At 42.0% G+C, this 16,279-nt stretch overlaps 1 protein-coding gene across 1 annotated transcript in view; it reads right to left on the bottom strand.

Moving 5' to 3' along the window:
• CFAP61 (cilia and flagella associated protein 61) overlaps positions 1-16,279 on the bottom strand; it is a 250,046-nt gene that overhangs the window by 190,343 nt on the left and 43,424 nt on the right. Inside the window, 1 exon segment of the mRNA XM_061435541.1 lies at positions 12,089-12,248. Within this exon segment, the coding sequence (XP_061291525.1) occupies positions 12,089-12,248 (160 nt within the window).

Raw genomic sequence — 16,279 nt, 5'->3', positions numbered from 1 at the left:
CAACTGGAATTCCATCACCTCCACTAGCTTTGTTCGTAGTGATGCTTTCTAAGGCCCACTTGACTTCACATTCCAGGATGTCTGGCTCTAGGTCAGTGATCACACCATCATGATTATCTGGGTCATGAAGATCTTTTTTGTACAGTTTTTCTGTGTATTCTTGCCATCTCTTCTTAATATCTTCTGCTTCTGTTAGGTCCATACCATTTCTGTCCTTTATCGAGCTCATCTTTGCATGAAATGTTCCTTTGGTATCTCTGATTTTCTTGAAGAGATCCCTAGTCTTTCCCATTCTGTTGTTTTCCTCTATTTCTTTGCATTGATCGCTGAAGGAGGCTTTTTTATCTCTTCTTGCTATTCTTTGAAACAATGATAGATAGATAGGAGTAAAAACTTATATATCTACAATCAAAGCAGAAGATTTTAACAGACCTCGCATGAATTGATCAAACAATTGATGAGGTCAAATGGATAAAATATTTGACATTATTATCAAACATAATCCTAAATATAGAGAACCCTGTACCTAACAACTACAGATTATACACTTTTTTCATGGACTCAAGGAATATTTACCAAAATTGACCATAAGCTCAACAAAATTTAAAGGATTAAAATCACACAGGGGAGGTTCTCTGACTAATAAATAACTTTCTAGGGCCAAGATGGAGCTGCTCCTGCCTGCTGGGGGGCAGGTCAGAAAACTGAAACTTGGGTAACTTTCATGTTCCTATAAATGCTACACTCAACCAGAAATGTAGTCGATCCTGTCAGCCAATCCTCAAATGCCAACTCAACCCTGGGCCTTCTTACCCCAAACCAGGGTGACTGTGAGACCTGGCCAACCAGATATTTTCTCTTTTTCTCTTCCTTATTCTTTATCCTATAAAAGCTCCCTGCCTTTTTGTCAATTTGCACTTCTCTGAAAACAGACCACCCACTTCATGAAGTATTAAAGTTTACTTATATCACCTAAATTGTCTTCTTTAATCATTTTGTGTGCGTGTTAGTCGCTCAGTCGTGTCCAACTCTTTGCCACCCCATGGGTTGTAGCTTGCCAGGCTCCTCTGTTCATGGAATTCTCCAGGCAAGAATACTGGGGTGGGTTGCCATTCCCTTCTCCAGGGGATTTTCCAGTATATGTGTGTGTTTGTGTGTGTGTATACACACACTGGAGCTATATATATCTATATATGTATATATACCAGCAATTGTACTCTAATCATTTTTAAACCTTCATATACTAAACAATGTTTTTCTAGAAAAATCTAATTTCCTAAAGTTGATTTGAAAGAAACAGAAAATCTGAATATGTTAATAACCTTGAGGGGAAAAAGAACATTGTCAGTCATGCACCTGGAGTCAGAAGCCGGCTTCCAAGGTGACTGTCCCTGGTCTTCCACCGGGCGAGCCCATGTGTTCCTGAAAGTCTGAAAATGCCCAGAGCCAGAGCCACGTGCAGTGAAGAAAAGGCTTGCAACCTGCAGCGAAATAACTGGCTTCGTGTTGGGCTCAGAATGAATACATCTTCCTTTGCTTGCTTCCATGAGCAAAGACTGGGATTTTTAGCAACTGCCTCCTTAGCTGCTTGCTCGCTCGGATTAAATTTGCTCTGTGATATTTTAAGAGTTGTCGAAAGCCCTGTGTAAACAGACACGGAACTCTTGGTGACCCCTGTGCAATGGGTGCAGCCCACTGCCAGCCAATTCAATCAAGGGAGAATTCAGAGTATTCATCGTAAGCAATTGATTTTCAAGAGAAAAGTCAGCAGGATCAAACAGCCTGTTGGGATGAAAACCTTCTGAATCACCCCTATCACCGTGTTTTCTAGCAACTAGCTCCTGACTCCATATAGCGTAATGGCCAAATTACTATAATTATCCTGCAACACAAGTGCCATATCAACATTATTTTAAACATGGATTTTTTGCATAATCTTTCATTATTATCATTCAGCCTCCCATTTGGAAATGGAAAACAACAACAAACTGTGATCTACCCCCAAAAGAAGAAAGGTCACCGGAGAGAACAAATAAAAGGGCTATTTACATGTGAATGTGGTAAGAGAGATGTGTTTTACAGTCAAACACACTCTTGAAATTCATTAAATGCCTTCTCCCCTGCTTCATAAATATGGGCAAAAGACATGTTGCCTACTGAGAAAATAATCCCAGTACATAATGATCATAACGAATATAAATAAAACCGCTTTTCTTTCAAAGACCTCAAGGCCCTATGTACAAATACATTTGTATTTCAACCACTGAGAAACGGATCTGACTGGTGAATGCAGCGGAGTCATCACTTAGCTAGTGGCTCCCAGAGCTGATTAGGGGGTAGGACCCTTCCTCCCAGCCATCCAGCTCCCTGAAGAATTGGGGAGACTTCAGAGGATGCCCTCATTTGTCGCTGCTGTTTTTAAAGGCATCCAAAAGGGCTTAGAAACCAGCAGCTGAATGAAGACAGATAAGGAATCAAAAGACTTTCTGGGGCAATGACCGTAACAATACTGGTTTCCAGGCATGACTGCCTCCTTCCTGGTATGTTACCAGCCCAAGCCAGGAAAACCCATGCAAGCATTTATAGTGTTAATGAAGTTAAAATCTGTATTCTAAGGCAAGTCAAGGAAAATCTAAACATAAACATTTTTCTATGTCCCTTGTTATCCTCTCTCTCCTCTTCTGTGTTACACATGGACCAAACTCCTCATTAGTAGAAACACCTGGTCAACTATATAGAGCAACATTCTCTCAGTATCCACAGAACAACTCCTTATGGTACATATACACAATGGAGTATTACTCAGCCATTAAAAAGAATACAGTTCTAATGAGGTGGATGAAACTGGAGCCCATTATACAGAGTGAAGTAAGCCAGAAAGAAAAACACCACTATAGTATACTAACACATATATATGGAATTTAGAAAGATGGTAACAATAACCCTGTATACGAGACAGCAAAAGAGACACTGATGTATAGAACAGTCTTTTGGACTCTGTGGGAGAGGGAGAGGGTGGGATGATTTGGGAGAATGGCATTGAAATATGTATAATATCATATATGAAATGAGTTGCCAGTCCAGGTTTGATGCATGATACTGGATGCTTGGGGCTGGTGCAATGGGACGACCCAGAGGGATGGTGTGGAGAGGGAGGAGGGAGGAGGGTTCAGGATGGGGAACACATGTATACCTGTGGCGGATTCATTTCGATATATGGCAAAACCAATACAATATTGTAAAGTTAAAAAATTAAAAAAATAAAAACAAAAAACAAACAAAAAATATTTCTGGGATTCCCTTGTGGCCCACTGGTTAGGACTCCACACTTCCAATGTGGGGGGCTCACATTCAATCCTTGGTTGAGGAACTAAGATCCTTCAAGGCATGCGATACTACCAGAAAAATAAATAAAGATAATATTCATTCTTGATCTGGTAAGGGTTTATGATGAGTCACCACTTTGTACTATGATACTGAATGGTTTGCCTTGGAAACAGAGATCATTCCATCATTTTTGAGATTGCATCCAAGTACTGCATTTCAGACTCTTTTGTTGACCATGATGGCTACTCCATTTCTTCTAAGGGATTCCTGCCCACAGTAGTAGATATTGGTCATCTGAGTTAAATTCACCCATTCCAGTCCATTTTAATTTGCCGATTCCTAAAATGTCGATGTTCACTCTTGCCATCTCCTGTTTGGCCACTTCCAATTTGCCTTGATTCATGACCTAACATTCCAGGTTCCTATGCCATACTGCTCTTTACAGCATCAGACTTTACTTCCATCACCAGTCATATCCACAACTCAGTGTTGTTTTTGCTGGAAAGGGTCAGTTTTTATTCAGATCTGAAAGAAAGGCAAAGCCAAAGAATGCTCAAACTACCGCACAATTGCACTCATCTCACACACTAGCAAAGGAATGCTCAAAATTCTCCAAGCCAGGCTTCAATAGGCTTCAACAGGCTTCAAATGAACCATGAACTTCCAGATGTTCAAGGTGGATTTCAAAAAGGCAGTGGAAACAGAGATCAAATTGTCAACATCCGCTGGATCATTGAAAAAGCAAGAGAGTTTCAGAAAAACATCTACTTCTGCTTTATTGACTATGCCAAAGCTTTTGACTGTGTGGATCACAACAAACTGTGGAAAATTATTCAAGAAATGGGGATACCAGACCACCAGACTGGACTCCTGAGAAATCTGTATGTAGGTCAAGAAGCAACAGTTAGAACGGGACATGGAACAACAAGACTGGTTCCAAATAGGGAAAGGAGTACATCAAGGCTGTGTATTGTCACCCTGTTTATTTAACTTATATGCAGAGTACATCATAAGAAATGCTGGACTGGATGAAGCACAAGCTGGAATCAAGATTGCTGGGAGAAATATCAATAACTTCAGATATGCAGATAACACCACCCTTATGGCAGAAAGCAAAGAAGAACTAAAAAGCCTCTTGATGAAAGTGAAAGAGGAGAGTGAAAAAGTTGGCTTAAAGCTCAACATTCAGAAAACTAAGATCATGGCATCTGGTCCCATCACTTCATGGTAAGTAGATGGGGAAACAGTGGAAACTGTGAGAGACTTTATTTTGGGGGGCTCCAAAATCACTGCAGATGGTGACTGCAGCCATGAAATTAAAAGATGCTTGCTCCTTGGAAGAAAAGTTATAGTCAATCTAGACAGCTTATTAAAAAGCAGAGACATTACTTTGCCAACAAAGGTCTGTCTAGTCAAAGGTATGGTTTTTCCAGTAGTCATGTATGGATGTGAGAGTTGGACTATAAAGAAAGTTGAGCGCCAAAGAATAGATGCTTTTGAACTGTGGTGTTGGAGAAGACTCTTGAGAGTCCCTAGGATTGCAAGGAGATCCAACCAGTCCATCCTAAAGGAAATCAGTCCTGAATATTCATTGGAAGGACTGATGCTGAAGCTGAAACTCCAATACTTTGGCCACCTGATGCGAAGAACTGACTTATCTGAAAAGACCCTGATGCTGGGAAAGACTGAAGGCGGGGGGAGAAGGGGACGACAGAGGATGAGGCGGTTGGATGGCATCATCGACTCGATGGACATGAGTTTGAGTAAATTCTGGGAGTTGGTGATGGACAGGGAGGCCTGGCGTGCTGCAGTCCACGGGGTCGCAGAGTTGGACACGACTGAGCAACTGAACTGAACTGAACCACTTTGTACTTAATCTGGATTGTGAAAACTATCTACATCATTGAACATACAGCCCTCTGCCTCAAAAACCTATGCAACTGTGCTTTGACTTCTAACGGGTACAACCATTTTTGGAGCTGTCTGAGAGGTTGTTCCTGGGTTAAAAACCTCAATCAGGCTCGAATAAAATTTCCCATTTCTTTCTTAGATTGACTGATTAATTTTTCATCAACACTGTCACTGTGGAGATAATCGTGTCAGCCTGGGCATAAGCCTGGAAGTATTTATTTGTTTTGTCAACTTCTTTAACACATCATTAGAACTCACATAGTTCTGGAAAACTAGAGCTGGCAAGAGTGGCTAAAGTTTCAGAAGAATACAATTTTCTTACCTCTGTATACCAAAAAGACATTTGTTGTTGTTTTTTTTAAAAAAAAGATGAAATTCAAGTTGTGACAAATACGAGTCAGTATATTAGACTTTGAGCATCAGGCAGAGGGGACATTACTGCCATGTCTTGCAGCCTTGGCAACAGGGCTCCAGAGAACCACTGACACAGGATCCTAGGTGTCACTGAATGTTGAGTCATGTTCCCATAAACTTCATGCTTTAAGTCCTAACCCCTTAATACCTCAGAATGTGACCATCTGGAGAAAGGGCCTTTAGTTTATTTTTCAGATTTTTTAATGTCAACCACTTAAAAAGTCCTTATTGAATTTGTCACAATATTGCATCTGTTTTATGTTTTGGTTTTTTGGCCACAAGGCATGTGGGGTCTTAGCTCCCCATCCAGGAAGGAACCTGCACCCCCTGCATTGGAAAACAAAGTCTTAACCACTAGACCACCAGGGAAGTCCCAAGAAAGGGCCTTGAAAGAGACAGAGTAATATGAGGTCAGATGGGTGGGCCCTTGAGCCACTGTGTGTCCTCATAAGAAAAGGGGATTAGGACACAGACAGGAACAGAAGGGAGAACCACATGAAGACACAAGGAAAAGACGGTCATCCACAAGCCAAAGAGGGAGGCCTCAGAAGAAACCACCCTGCCGACACCTTGACCTCAGACTTCTCATCTCCAGAACTGTGAGAAAATGATTTTCTGTTGTTTAAGCCCCGTGTTCTGTGGGACCCTTCTATGACAGCCCAAACAAATCCATACAGAGCCCAAGAGGGTCACTACTTCAGCAGTTGTAGACCATCCTAGCTGGTATTAATAAATACATAGTCTGAGATGCAATATCCAAATATCTTGGTGGAAATATTGCTAGGCTCTGTAGATGAGTGCTTCATCCACATTTGGAATCCACGCTAAAAGAAGAATAAAGTATAAAACAGAAAGCAACACAGACATATAAAATAGAACCTTAGGAAGAGAGGCTAGACGACCTGGGCTACTTGATTAAATAAGACTTGATTTAGCTGCTGTTCTTAACCCTCCATATTCCTTCTCCCTGCAGAGGAGAGACTGAGAGTAAGAAGCAAATGTAAGTGCAATAAAAGAATTTAAATAAGACATAAAGGAACATTTCCTGACAATGAGCGATTTTCTTTCATTTAAAAGGCAACATTGCTATGTGGAGATGTTGTGAAAATTATATTTTGAAGGGCCTTTTAAATGTAGAGTAAGCAGTACTTTTCCTGGGTGGGCTGGTTATAAGAGGCTGCGTTGGTTATTCTAAGGGACACCCACGATTCTGTTGTGTGAAATTGTATCTCTCCCGGCCAAGGGCACATCAAGGTCCTTGGAGCCTATGTGTGCTGGCCCCTGGGCATGTATTGAGATTCACTTCGCAGGACTCTTTCAAAACCAAGACGCTCACTCCCCAGGTCACACCAGCCTGCATGACAAACAAAAGTTTCGTCTTTCGCTTGTTTTTATTTTAACTGGTAAATGTGTTGATGCCAGGGCAGCTGTGGAAATGCAGGCTGTGCCCTATTTTGCCTTATGCATCATCAAGAAAATTGCCAGCTCACTTCTGGTTCCAAAGTCTTCATTGTAATGATGCAGGGAACAAAAGACACAGCTTGATTTGCAATCGCTGGGCCGGGCCAGCGGTGGAGCCAACTGGAAAAAATACATATTGTTTTGAGCCATTTCATTGTCACTGAAGGAAAATATTCATAAACTGCCAGCATATGGAGGGAGCATCCTGATGCTTGTTCCCTCAGCTTTCAGGCTCCTGGCATTTGAGGGATCTTGGGTCTCATTCAGTATAACCTCCCATACAAGTAGAAAGCCCTTTCCTGAGACTTATGACTATTCATGAATTTTTCCAATGTCTGGGGAACTTGGCCACTTCTAAACGAGGTACTCCACTTAATAAAAAATAAACTTTTACTAGATTTTCCTTAAACTGGGACAAAATCTGCATCCTCAGACTTTGTTCCCATTGGTCCTAATTTAGTCTCAAGGTTTAGTAGCTATAAACTCAAATTTACAAGTGTGTGTAATAATTTATAAATGAAGAACCGGTGGCTAAAAGAATGGGATCATACACAAATTATCCAAGTCAAATGCAAAGTGAATGTGCATGGTTACACTTTTCAGATCCAAAGGAAACTTCGGACACAGCTGAAATGATGAGATGGCAGCTGATCACAATATTTACAGTAGCTAAAGAATGAGGAACTTGATAACTAAATTCCATATAGGTTAAATGGATTCTGTATTCAGAAATACAGTTAATCATGTAACTTTGATATTGTTAAATCATTAGAAATAATCAGCATCATATTACAAAGATTTAAATATTTTAAGATCTTTACCTAAAGAAGCTAGCAAACTGCATTTTTGTTTCTTTGCTTAATTAATCATTTGGTTGGAAAAAATAAAGAATGGGGACCACTGTACAAGCTCTGGAATGTTGAGTCATGATGTTGTCACTCTGCTTGGAGGGGTGAAAGTTTGCATGAAATTGTGAGTTTCACAGCTGGTGGGAACAGACCCTACCTTGATCAAGGACCTGAGAACAAGTAGTTTATTTGGGAGGTGATTCAGGAAGCATGGTAGGGAGGTTAGGAAGAGAGAAGGGAAAGGAAGGCAGCTAATGAAACATATGTCATCACGCGGATCCTAGCTGTAACTTCATCTCCTGGAGGAGTTCTGAAAAACAACGCAAAACTCAAGTCTCAAAGCTATCCCACCAAGGGGTGAGGGAGCTGAGGTATTTATATCTCAACTCCTTTCAGCTGTGGTAAGTAAATGTTTTCACAGCTGGTGGGGAAAGACTAGGCCAGCAGTGTGCTGGGGTGGGTTCTCTCAGAAGCAGACCCTGAGTCAAGGATTCGAGCACAACTGTCTATCTGGGAGTTGATGGAGAAGATACCAGTAGGGGAGCAGGGACAAGGAACAGGGAAGCTGGGGCACTTTCCTAGCGGTCCAGTGGTTAAGAACACACCTTCCAGTGCAGGGTACTCAGGTTCAATCCCTGGTCAAGGTACGAAGATCCCACATGCTATAGGGCAACTAAGCAATGAAAGATTCCACGTGCTACAACTAAGACCCTGACATAGCCAAATAAATAAATCAATATTTTTTAAAGAAGAAATGGAGAATCAGAGGCTGCTCCTGGGGTCTCAGTGTCCTGGTACTTCCTGCCCACCTCTGGCACAGGACAAATTGGCTGTGCACAGTCCTGGCAAATCCCACAGACACAAGAGGTGAAAAGTCCAGAAGATGGGAGTTGTCCAAAGCACAAACACACACACACACACGCAGACACACACACACACACACATCACTGAGAGCTCCTAAAAGTGGTAACTCATTCAATAATTCATTGAAGTGAAAACAATTGATCATGTATTTGTATAGTAGACACACCACTGGAGTTTTTGATCACAGCCACCCTAGACAAAAAGTCAAGTGGAAGGATAAGCTGGGTGCTGGGTCAGCCCCTGCTGAGCTGTAACACCTTTTGTGAATTTGGGCAGCAGGGGTCACCTTTCCCAGGCAGTGCTAGTGGTGAAGAACCCACCTGCCAAGGCAGGAGACCCAGGAGATGTGGTTTCAATCTCTGAGTTAGAAAGATTCCCCTGGAGGAGGGCGTGGCAACCCACTCCAGTATTCTTGCCTGGAGAATCCTATGGACAGAGGAGCCTGGCAGGCTGCAGTCCCTCGGGTCGCAAACAGCCAGACATGACTGAAGCAACATAGCGCACACGCAGGCACCTTTCTTAGCTCTCGAACATCAAATCATGAGGATAAAATGAGACAATATATATGAAAATCCTTTGAAAGGTAAAAAGCATAAACAGAATTGAAAGCATAAGGCACAATGGTGTGTGCCCACTGAAACAAGAATTTTGGCTCGTATTTTAGGGAAATTATATTTCCTTTAACTTGAGACTTTCGTTAGATAAAAAAGGACAGGATCATAACACATTTCCAGTTTTCTCTGGAGCCTCATTCTTTGTCGCTGTTGATGTGAAGGGGAAAGCAAAATGTGCCAATGACTCTTTTCTGGAATATAATGGGCTGTAGATTCGTGAATCCATCCCTGAGTTATTTGGAAGTCTACAATAGTGTTTCCTGGTAACGAAACTTCATAATCACCATTTTATTAGTGGAGCTGGATTTTCAAAAATAAATAAGACACACAAAATGACAAGAGAAATTTTCCTATTTCCTTTAGCTACCATCCTGTCCTAGATCAACTAATTTTAGGTAAAAATATTAAAAGTGGGAGACAGAATAGTAAGACTTCTTCCAGTTTCCATATCTCTGGGGCTTTTGCTAAACAGACACACTTTGGCTAAACAGATTATGTGTTTTTAAGTCCAGGATTTGATCTAAATTTTGAATTGTGTTCCTGCCCATGAAGTTTCTAAGATAGGAACATCCCAGTCATTCTATGTAATTCAGAGCTACTCAGAAACACCCTGAAAGGGAACCATATCTTTTCAACATTTTTCTAAAGATTTATTTTTATGTGGACCATTTTAAAAGTCTTTATTGAATATTTTACAGTACTGCTTTCATATGTTATAGTTTTTTGGCTGAGAGGTATGTGGGATCTTAGTTCCCTGATCAGAGATCAAACCCATACCCCCTGCTCCGGAAGGTGAAGTCTTAACCACTGGACTACCAGGGAAGTCCCTCAACTTGTTTTTAATAACGACAACAATCAAGGGGAGAGGAAAAACAACCTTAATTTTTTCAGAACTTACTCCATACTTGGCAAAAAGCTAAGGTCGTCATGTAGATTCTAACATTTAACCATCCCAACAACTTTCTGGTTTTGATACTATTTTTATCTCCATTTTAGGCATGAGAAAACTAAGCCATAAAACCTATTGACTTCTGCCTTCAAGAATTTATACATTCGAAAGTGACAATGATAACATATTATTCAAGACTGTCTCATGCTGAAGGTTCCTTCAGAACACTCCTGTATGTCTTAGCTGAGAAGCAAGGGCAAGCCAGCCTTCACCATGAAACAATAAAGACCTCAAAGCTCTTATTAATACAGAAGGGATATCCCTCTCCAGCTACAGCTCCGAAAGGTCTTTGCGACCTGTGTGAACGTTCCGACCAGCTCCATGCGCTTGGTTTCCTGTCCAGCCAATAAGATCTGCCAAACCAACACCTGCTGTTGTTTAGATTACCAAGTCCTCTGCTTGTCAGTCTTGCTTCCAACATGCTCCTCTTCCTATTTTTGAGCAATCTTTTTTTTGACATCTAGAAGCATTTATTTTATGCAAAAAACTTAAATATGAATATATGTACGCAGAAAGTGCACACATTACCTACGCTGAACAATGCCAAGTAACAGTATATTGATGCAACAGCTGTCTTCAAAAATAAACATAAAAATGGAGCCCAGACTGGCAGACAAGAGCAAAATTGTGATATAGTCTTTCAGACACGAGAAAGCAGAGCAATTCAAGATGCCCTGATGTTAACCTGGGAAGACTCATGTAAGTGAAAGACCAACGACAAAGTGATGGATAATGACCGCTCAAAATGAGGATCCATGCTGATGGCGCACTAAGTTTGATGTAGATGCTGAGTAAAGCCCTGGACCTGAGTGATCTCAGTCGGACCCCACGACGCCCCTTTGTGGGAGGTGTTACTACTCTTCCTATTTCACAAATGAGGAAACCTAGGTTTGGAGAACTAGATTTACACACCCTGCTGCATCTCCCTGATTTAAGAAACAAAACACTTAACCTCAAAGATGCTCATGGATGCAGGGAGACTTTGTTAAATTAAGATACCAAAGGTTGAGATGATCCAATTTCACTTGATGAAAATCCTAATACAGACATGATTTTATAATCAGTTCTAATATTGTAGATGGCTAAAAATAAGCAAGTTTAAAATGACTACTTGCAATAGACCTGTATTACATAATAAGTTGTCAATGACATAAACACAGAAGCGCTAATTGTTGGGGTTAAAACTTAAAGGCATATATACATATATCTGAATATATTTGTATAAATGAATCACTTTATACCTGAAACTAACATAACATTATAAATCAACTATACTTCAATTAAAAAAAAATAAAAAACTTAAGGACATACAGAATTTCTCTAGTTCTTGACTTAAAAGACTCACTTATCATATTCAGGTTCTGGGTTCTATGTGTGTGCACAAATAAAATCCTGAAACACTATCAATTATTTCACCACAACTTACCTCGACTCTAACAATGAACTTCTGAAGGCAGACATTCTGAATTCAGGAGACCTTTGGCAACAAGGCCGTGGTGTCTACCCAGGGCCATGCCCCTTGACCCTCTGTGCTCACAGATACAAGCACAAGGTTACGAGGCACCAGGAACCACCCCTGAAAGGGGACTGGGTACAGAGCTGCCCAGCAGCTGCCACCACCCAGCTCCAGCACAGAGTCAATAGCACAGCATAGCGCACAAAGCTCCATCCCCAGTGTGCTCCTACGACAGCCACTGTACCTGAACTTTCGTGGATGCTGAACTCCTGGGGTGGTTCTAGGATGTCGTCCTGATGCGGGATGCAGAGTCCATGGAAGGGTGCCAGGTCAAAGCACTTGTGCAGGAGCTCCAGGTTCACTTGTGAGCACACGCTCATGAACCCGACAGCCACACCTTCCACCTGAAATGTCCAAGACATCTCATGACCATCCAACCTCAGGTGAATGGGCACCATGAAAGCCCCTGCCCGTGGGCACCTGGAGCTGTATGAGGGAGGGAGCACCCTATGGTCAGGCGCAGTGCACAGCACACATGACAGGCTCAAAAAATGATGTCACAGATGACCACCTTGGATGGACAACAAAATTATCATGAATGACAATCCTAGAGATGGGTCTGGAACTTAGGGAGGCTGTCATGGTGTTCTTGAGGGGAAATTTTGCCCAAACAATACCCCTGCCTGCCCTAAATCTTTTCATTTCCCTACTGCAAGCCCAACTCTCCTGTCTACTTTCCTCCCCTCCACCATGCAGTTCCAAGGAGGACCATTATTTCCAGTGGCCATCTGGTTGACCCCAATTTAGAACAAGTTAATAATTTGCTCCTCATCAGGTAGGTACTCTTCAATTTTTGTGTGTGTGTGTGTTGTGTGTGTGTGCATGTGCTCAATTGTGCCCAACTCTTTGTGACCCCATGGACTGTAGACTGCCAGATTCCTCTGTCCACAGGATTTCCCAGACAAGAATACTGGAGTGGGTCACCATTTCCTTCTCCAGGGGATCTTCCCAATGCTGGGATAGAACCTGTGTCTCTTGAGGCTCCTCCATTGGCAGGTAGATTCTTTACAACTAGTGCCACGTGGGAAGACTTATTTCTTTCATTTTCTTGAACATATATTTGACTAGATGGTCTCATGGGGAGGAGATGAGAGGAAGGAGGTTCAGTGGAAAGTTCTGAGGAAATAAACTCACTGCACCTGTTCACAGGTGAGTCTGATCTACAACATAACCACCTCCCAGCATCCTGTGCTGTGCTGTGTCGCTAAGTCGTGTCTGACTCTTTGCAACCCCACAGACTGTAGCCTGCCAGGCTCCTCTATCCATGGGGATTCTCCAGGCAAGAATACTGGAGTGGGTTGCTATGCCCTCCTCCAGGGGGTCTTCCCAACCCAGGGATCAAACCCAGGTCTCCCACATTGCAGGCAGATTCTTTACCGTCTGAGCCACCAGAGAAGCCCTCTCAGCATCCCACCTGATTCTAAACCTCCTACAATGGCCCTCATCATTTTAGGCCTTTGATGAGGAATACATCAGTGGGAAGACGAGGGTGACAGTGAGATATAATAAAAAATATTTGGTCTTCATCCCTCATTCCTGGCTCAAAGTTCATAAAACACTTATAATCTCCTGAGAGTCTTTTATTGTTCATAATAAGCCCCTTTCAATGGTACGTGAGTTTATGCTAATAAGGCCACTTTCAGAGGATGGGAACTGGTTACCAGAGGAATCAGCCATGTGATTAGAGGGTTGGAGCTTTCAGCCATGTTCCCTCGGCCGCAGGGGCTTCCCTGGTGGCTCAGACAGTAAAGAATCGGCCTGAAATGTGAGAGGCATAGGTTCAATCCCTGGGTCAGGAAGATTCCCTGGAGGAGGAAATGGCATCCCACTCCAGTATTCTTGCCTGGAGAATCCCCATGGACAGAGCCTGGTGGGCTGCAGTTCATGGGGTTGCTAAGACTTGGACACAACTGAGCGACTAAGCACACAGCACCTTGACCTCTGAGAAGGGGAGAGGAGCTGGAGAGTGAGTGCAGCCACCACAGCCCAAGATTTAATCAACTGTTAATGGAAAACCAGAAAAACACCTAAACAATGGGGTTCCCAAGCCTCCCTGCTGGTGAACACATGAAATGCCAGGCAGTCGGGGGCCCAGAGAGGGCATGGAAGCCCCCCTGCCCTCCCTACCTCACCCAATGCGTCTGTTCCGTTTCCTGTTTCTGAGCTGTGTCCTTTACAGTGAACCCATGATGGCAAGTAAAGAGTCGCCTGAGCTCTGTGACCCTTCCAGCAGGTTCTCAAACATGACCGAGGGGGTCATGGGAACCCGTGAGTTATCGCTGGTCAGTTAAAAGCACAGGGGACAATCTGGGGCTTGTGAATGGCACCTGATGTGGGCAATTTTGTGGGCCTGAGCTCTAAATCTGTGGGGTCTGCACTAAGGCTGAGCAGCATCAGAAAGTGAATTAGACTGCAGGACACCCAGCTGGTGACTAGAAGCTGGAGAGCTGGCTGGTGTGGGAAAGATGCAACACATTTGGGATCATAAGTGTTCTGAGTAGAGGAAACAACATATCTTTTCATGAGTGACTAGCTGATCTAGGCCTATTACTGGTACTGACATATTATAAATTAACGACAATTTTTAATTCTATCAAAGTTTAATGCCCTATTGACTGATGACTGTGATTGAAATTCTTTACTATGTTCCTTTAGTAATTCTGGATTTCACTCTTCTCTGCAAGGAAAGCATTTAAAATTTTAAAAGAGGCAAGAAGGAATACAGCATTCTTGGGTTAACTATTCTCACTCATGGTGATTATGTTACAATATGCACATATATCAAAATATTAGGTTGGACACCTTAAACTTATACAATGTTACATATCAATTCTAGCTCAATAAAATTGGAAAGAAGAAAAATAAACACATTTTGCATAAATAATTCCTTTGATCTTTATGTGGGTTCTAAGCAAATTCTGGTAACTGATTTGACTCTGACAGCTCTTATAAGAAAACAGCATTTACTGGGTGGGTTCTAGCCCTCCAGAGTTCAGATTTTATTTCTTGAGACAACCATTCAGCCAGAAGAGCTCAACAATTGTCAGAATTCCCAGATCCTAAGAATGCGACATCATCCCATAAATACCAAGTTGGATAAAATGGTTAATACTCCCTAGAGTGGAGCAAGAACCTACAACACTCTTTTAAACATCAGAGGGAAAAAAAGTTAGCTATTAAGCTATTCGTTCTCAAATGTATCTTCTGGCTTAAAACTGTTCATCCTCCAAGATGTGTTTGAAAAGTAAATACGAGATTCCCTGTAATTCTTCTAAATGCTAGGATACAAGAGGAATTTTTTTTAATGAATTTTTTTCCCATGCATATTCTTTTCTTTACAGGCGCCCCCCCCACCAATTACTAGCTGCAAAAGGCTGGATTCACACAGCTGTTTTACAAATCCATCAACACTTCAATAAAAGTCCAAAATAAACATTTTAATTTTTTTCCCAAATAACAAGTGATTGTTTGTCTTGTTTGCACGCGTGAACAAAGGCTGCGTAGCCGCAGTTGCCTGGCTTCTCTGTGATTTTAGGCCCGAGACTCAGCAGACGCTGATTAACCAATCCATCTGCCATATGTGTGGGGAGAGATGGCCAGCCTCCCTCTCGGCAGGGAAAATTGGCATCCATCTTGGTTCACATGGAGATGTCCTTCTCATCTACAGCCACGCTGGCGCAGTGCAACTTCCATGGCCTGAAATACCTTTTGCTGGCTTCGCGGCGAGCTGCGTGTGCACGATAAGAATGTATTATTTATAAGACCGCTGTTAGTAATGAGCTATTACACTAATGGCTCGTCGTGTTTGGAATTTGATTTCAAATGGCATGGATCACACATTCTGATGAAAATGAGAAAAACATGTTGTGCCATTAGGAACAAAAGATTTCACGTTCTCCAATTCTGCAACCTGTTATATTCTCGTCATTCATGCTGGGGCTGTGACAATTCACAAAGTTAAGGATGATGGACCCAACACAGCGAGGATATATTGTGGACGTGCCTGCTTTTTTCCTTTGGGTTCCTTTGTGATTACCGTTCTGACGTGAAAAACACTGCTCTTAAATATGAATTTGTGGGAGTATTCAAATGCATCTTTGTGTGAGTATGTGTTTTCCAGAAAAAAAAAAAAAAGTTGATTTGATGGATGTTTTCTTTTTTACTTGTACAGTGAAAAGGTAATGATTGCAGGCTCCTGTCTGTCTTCCAGGTAACAAGTACTTTCCACTCCAAGGGTGGCTTTCATTATTTCACAGTGAGCAAAACTGAGTTTGCTGCTGTGCTTGTTTTTCCTATGAGGATCCATACGACAATGCATAAGGCTAAGATCATCATAACCACACATTCAGTAGCCAAGTCTTCATAAGCAGGTCCA

This window comes from Bos javanicus, chromosome 13 (genome assembly GCF_032452875.1).
Source record: "Bos javanicus breed banteng chromosome 13, ARS-OSU_banteng_1.0, whole genome shotgun sequence".
NCBI lineage: Eukaryota > Metazoa > Chordata > Mammalia > Artiodactyla > Bovidae > Bos > Bos javanicus.
Note: the sequence above shows the minus strand (reverse complement) of the source record. Positions and strands in the feature narration are given on the sequence as shown.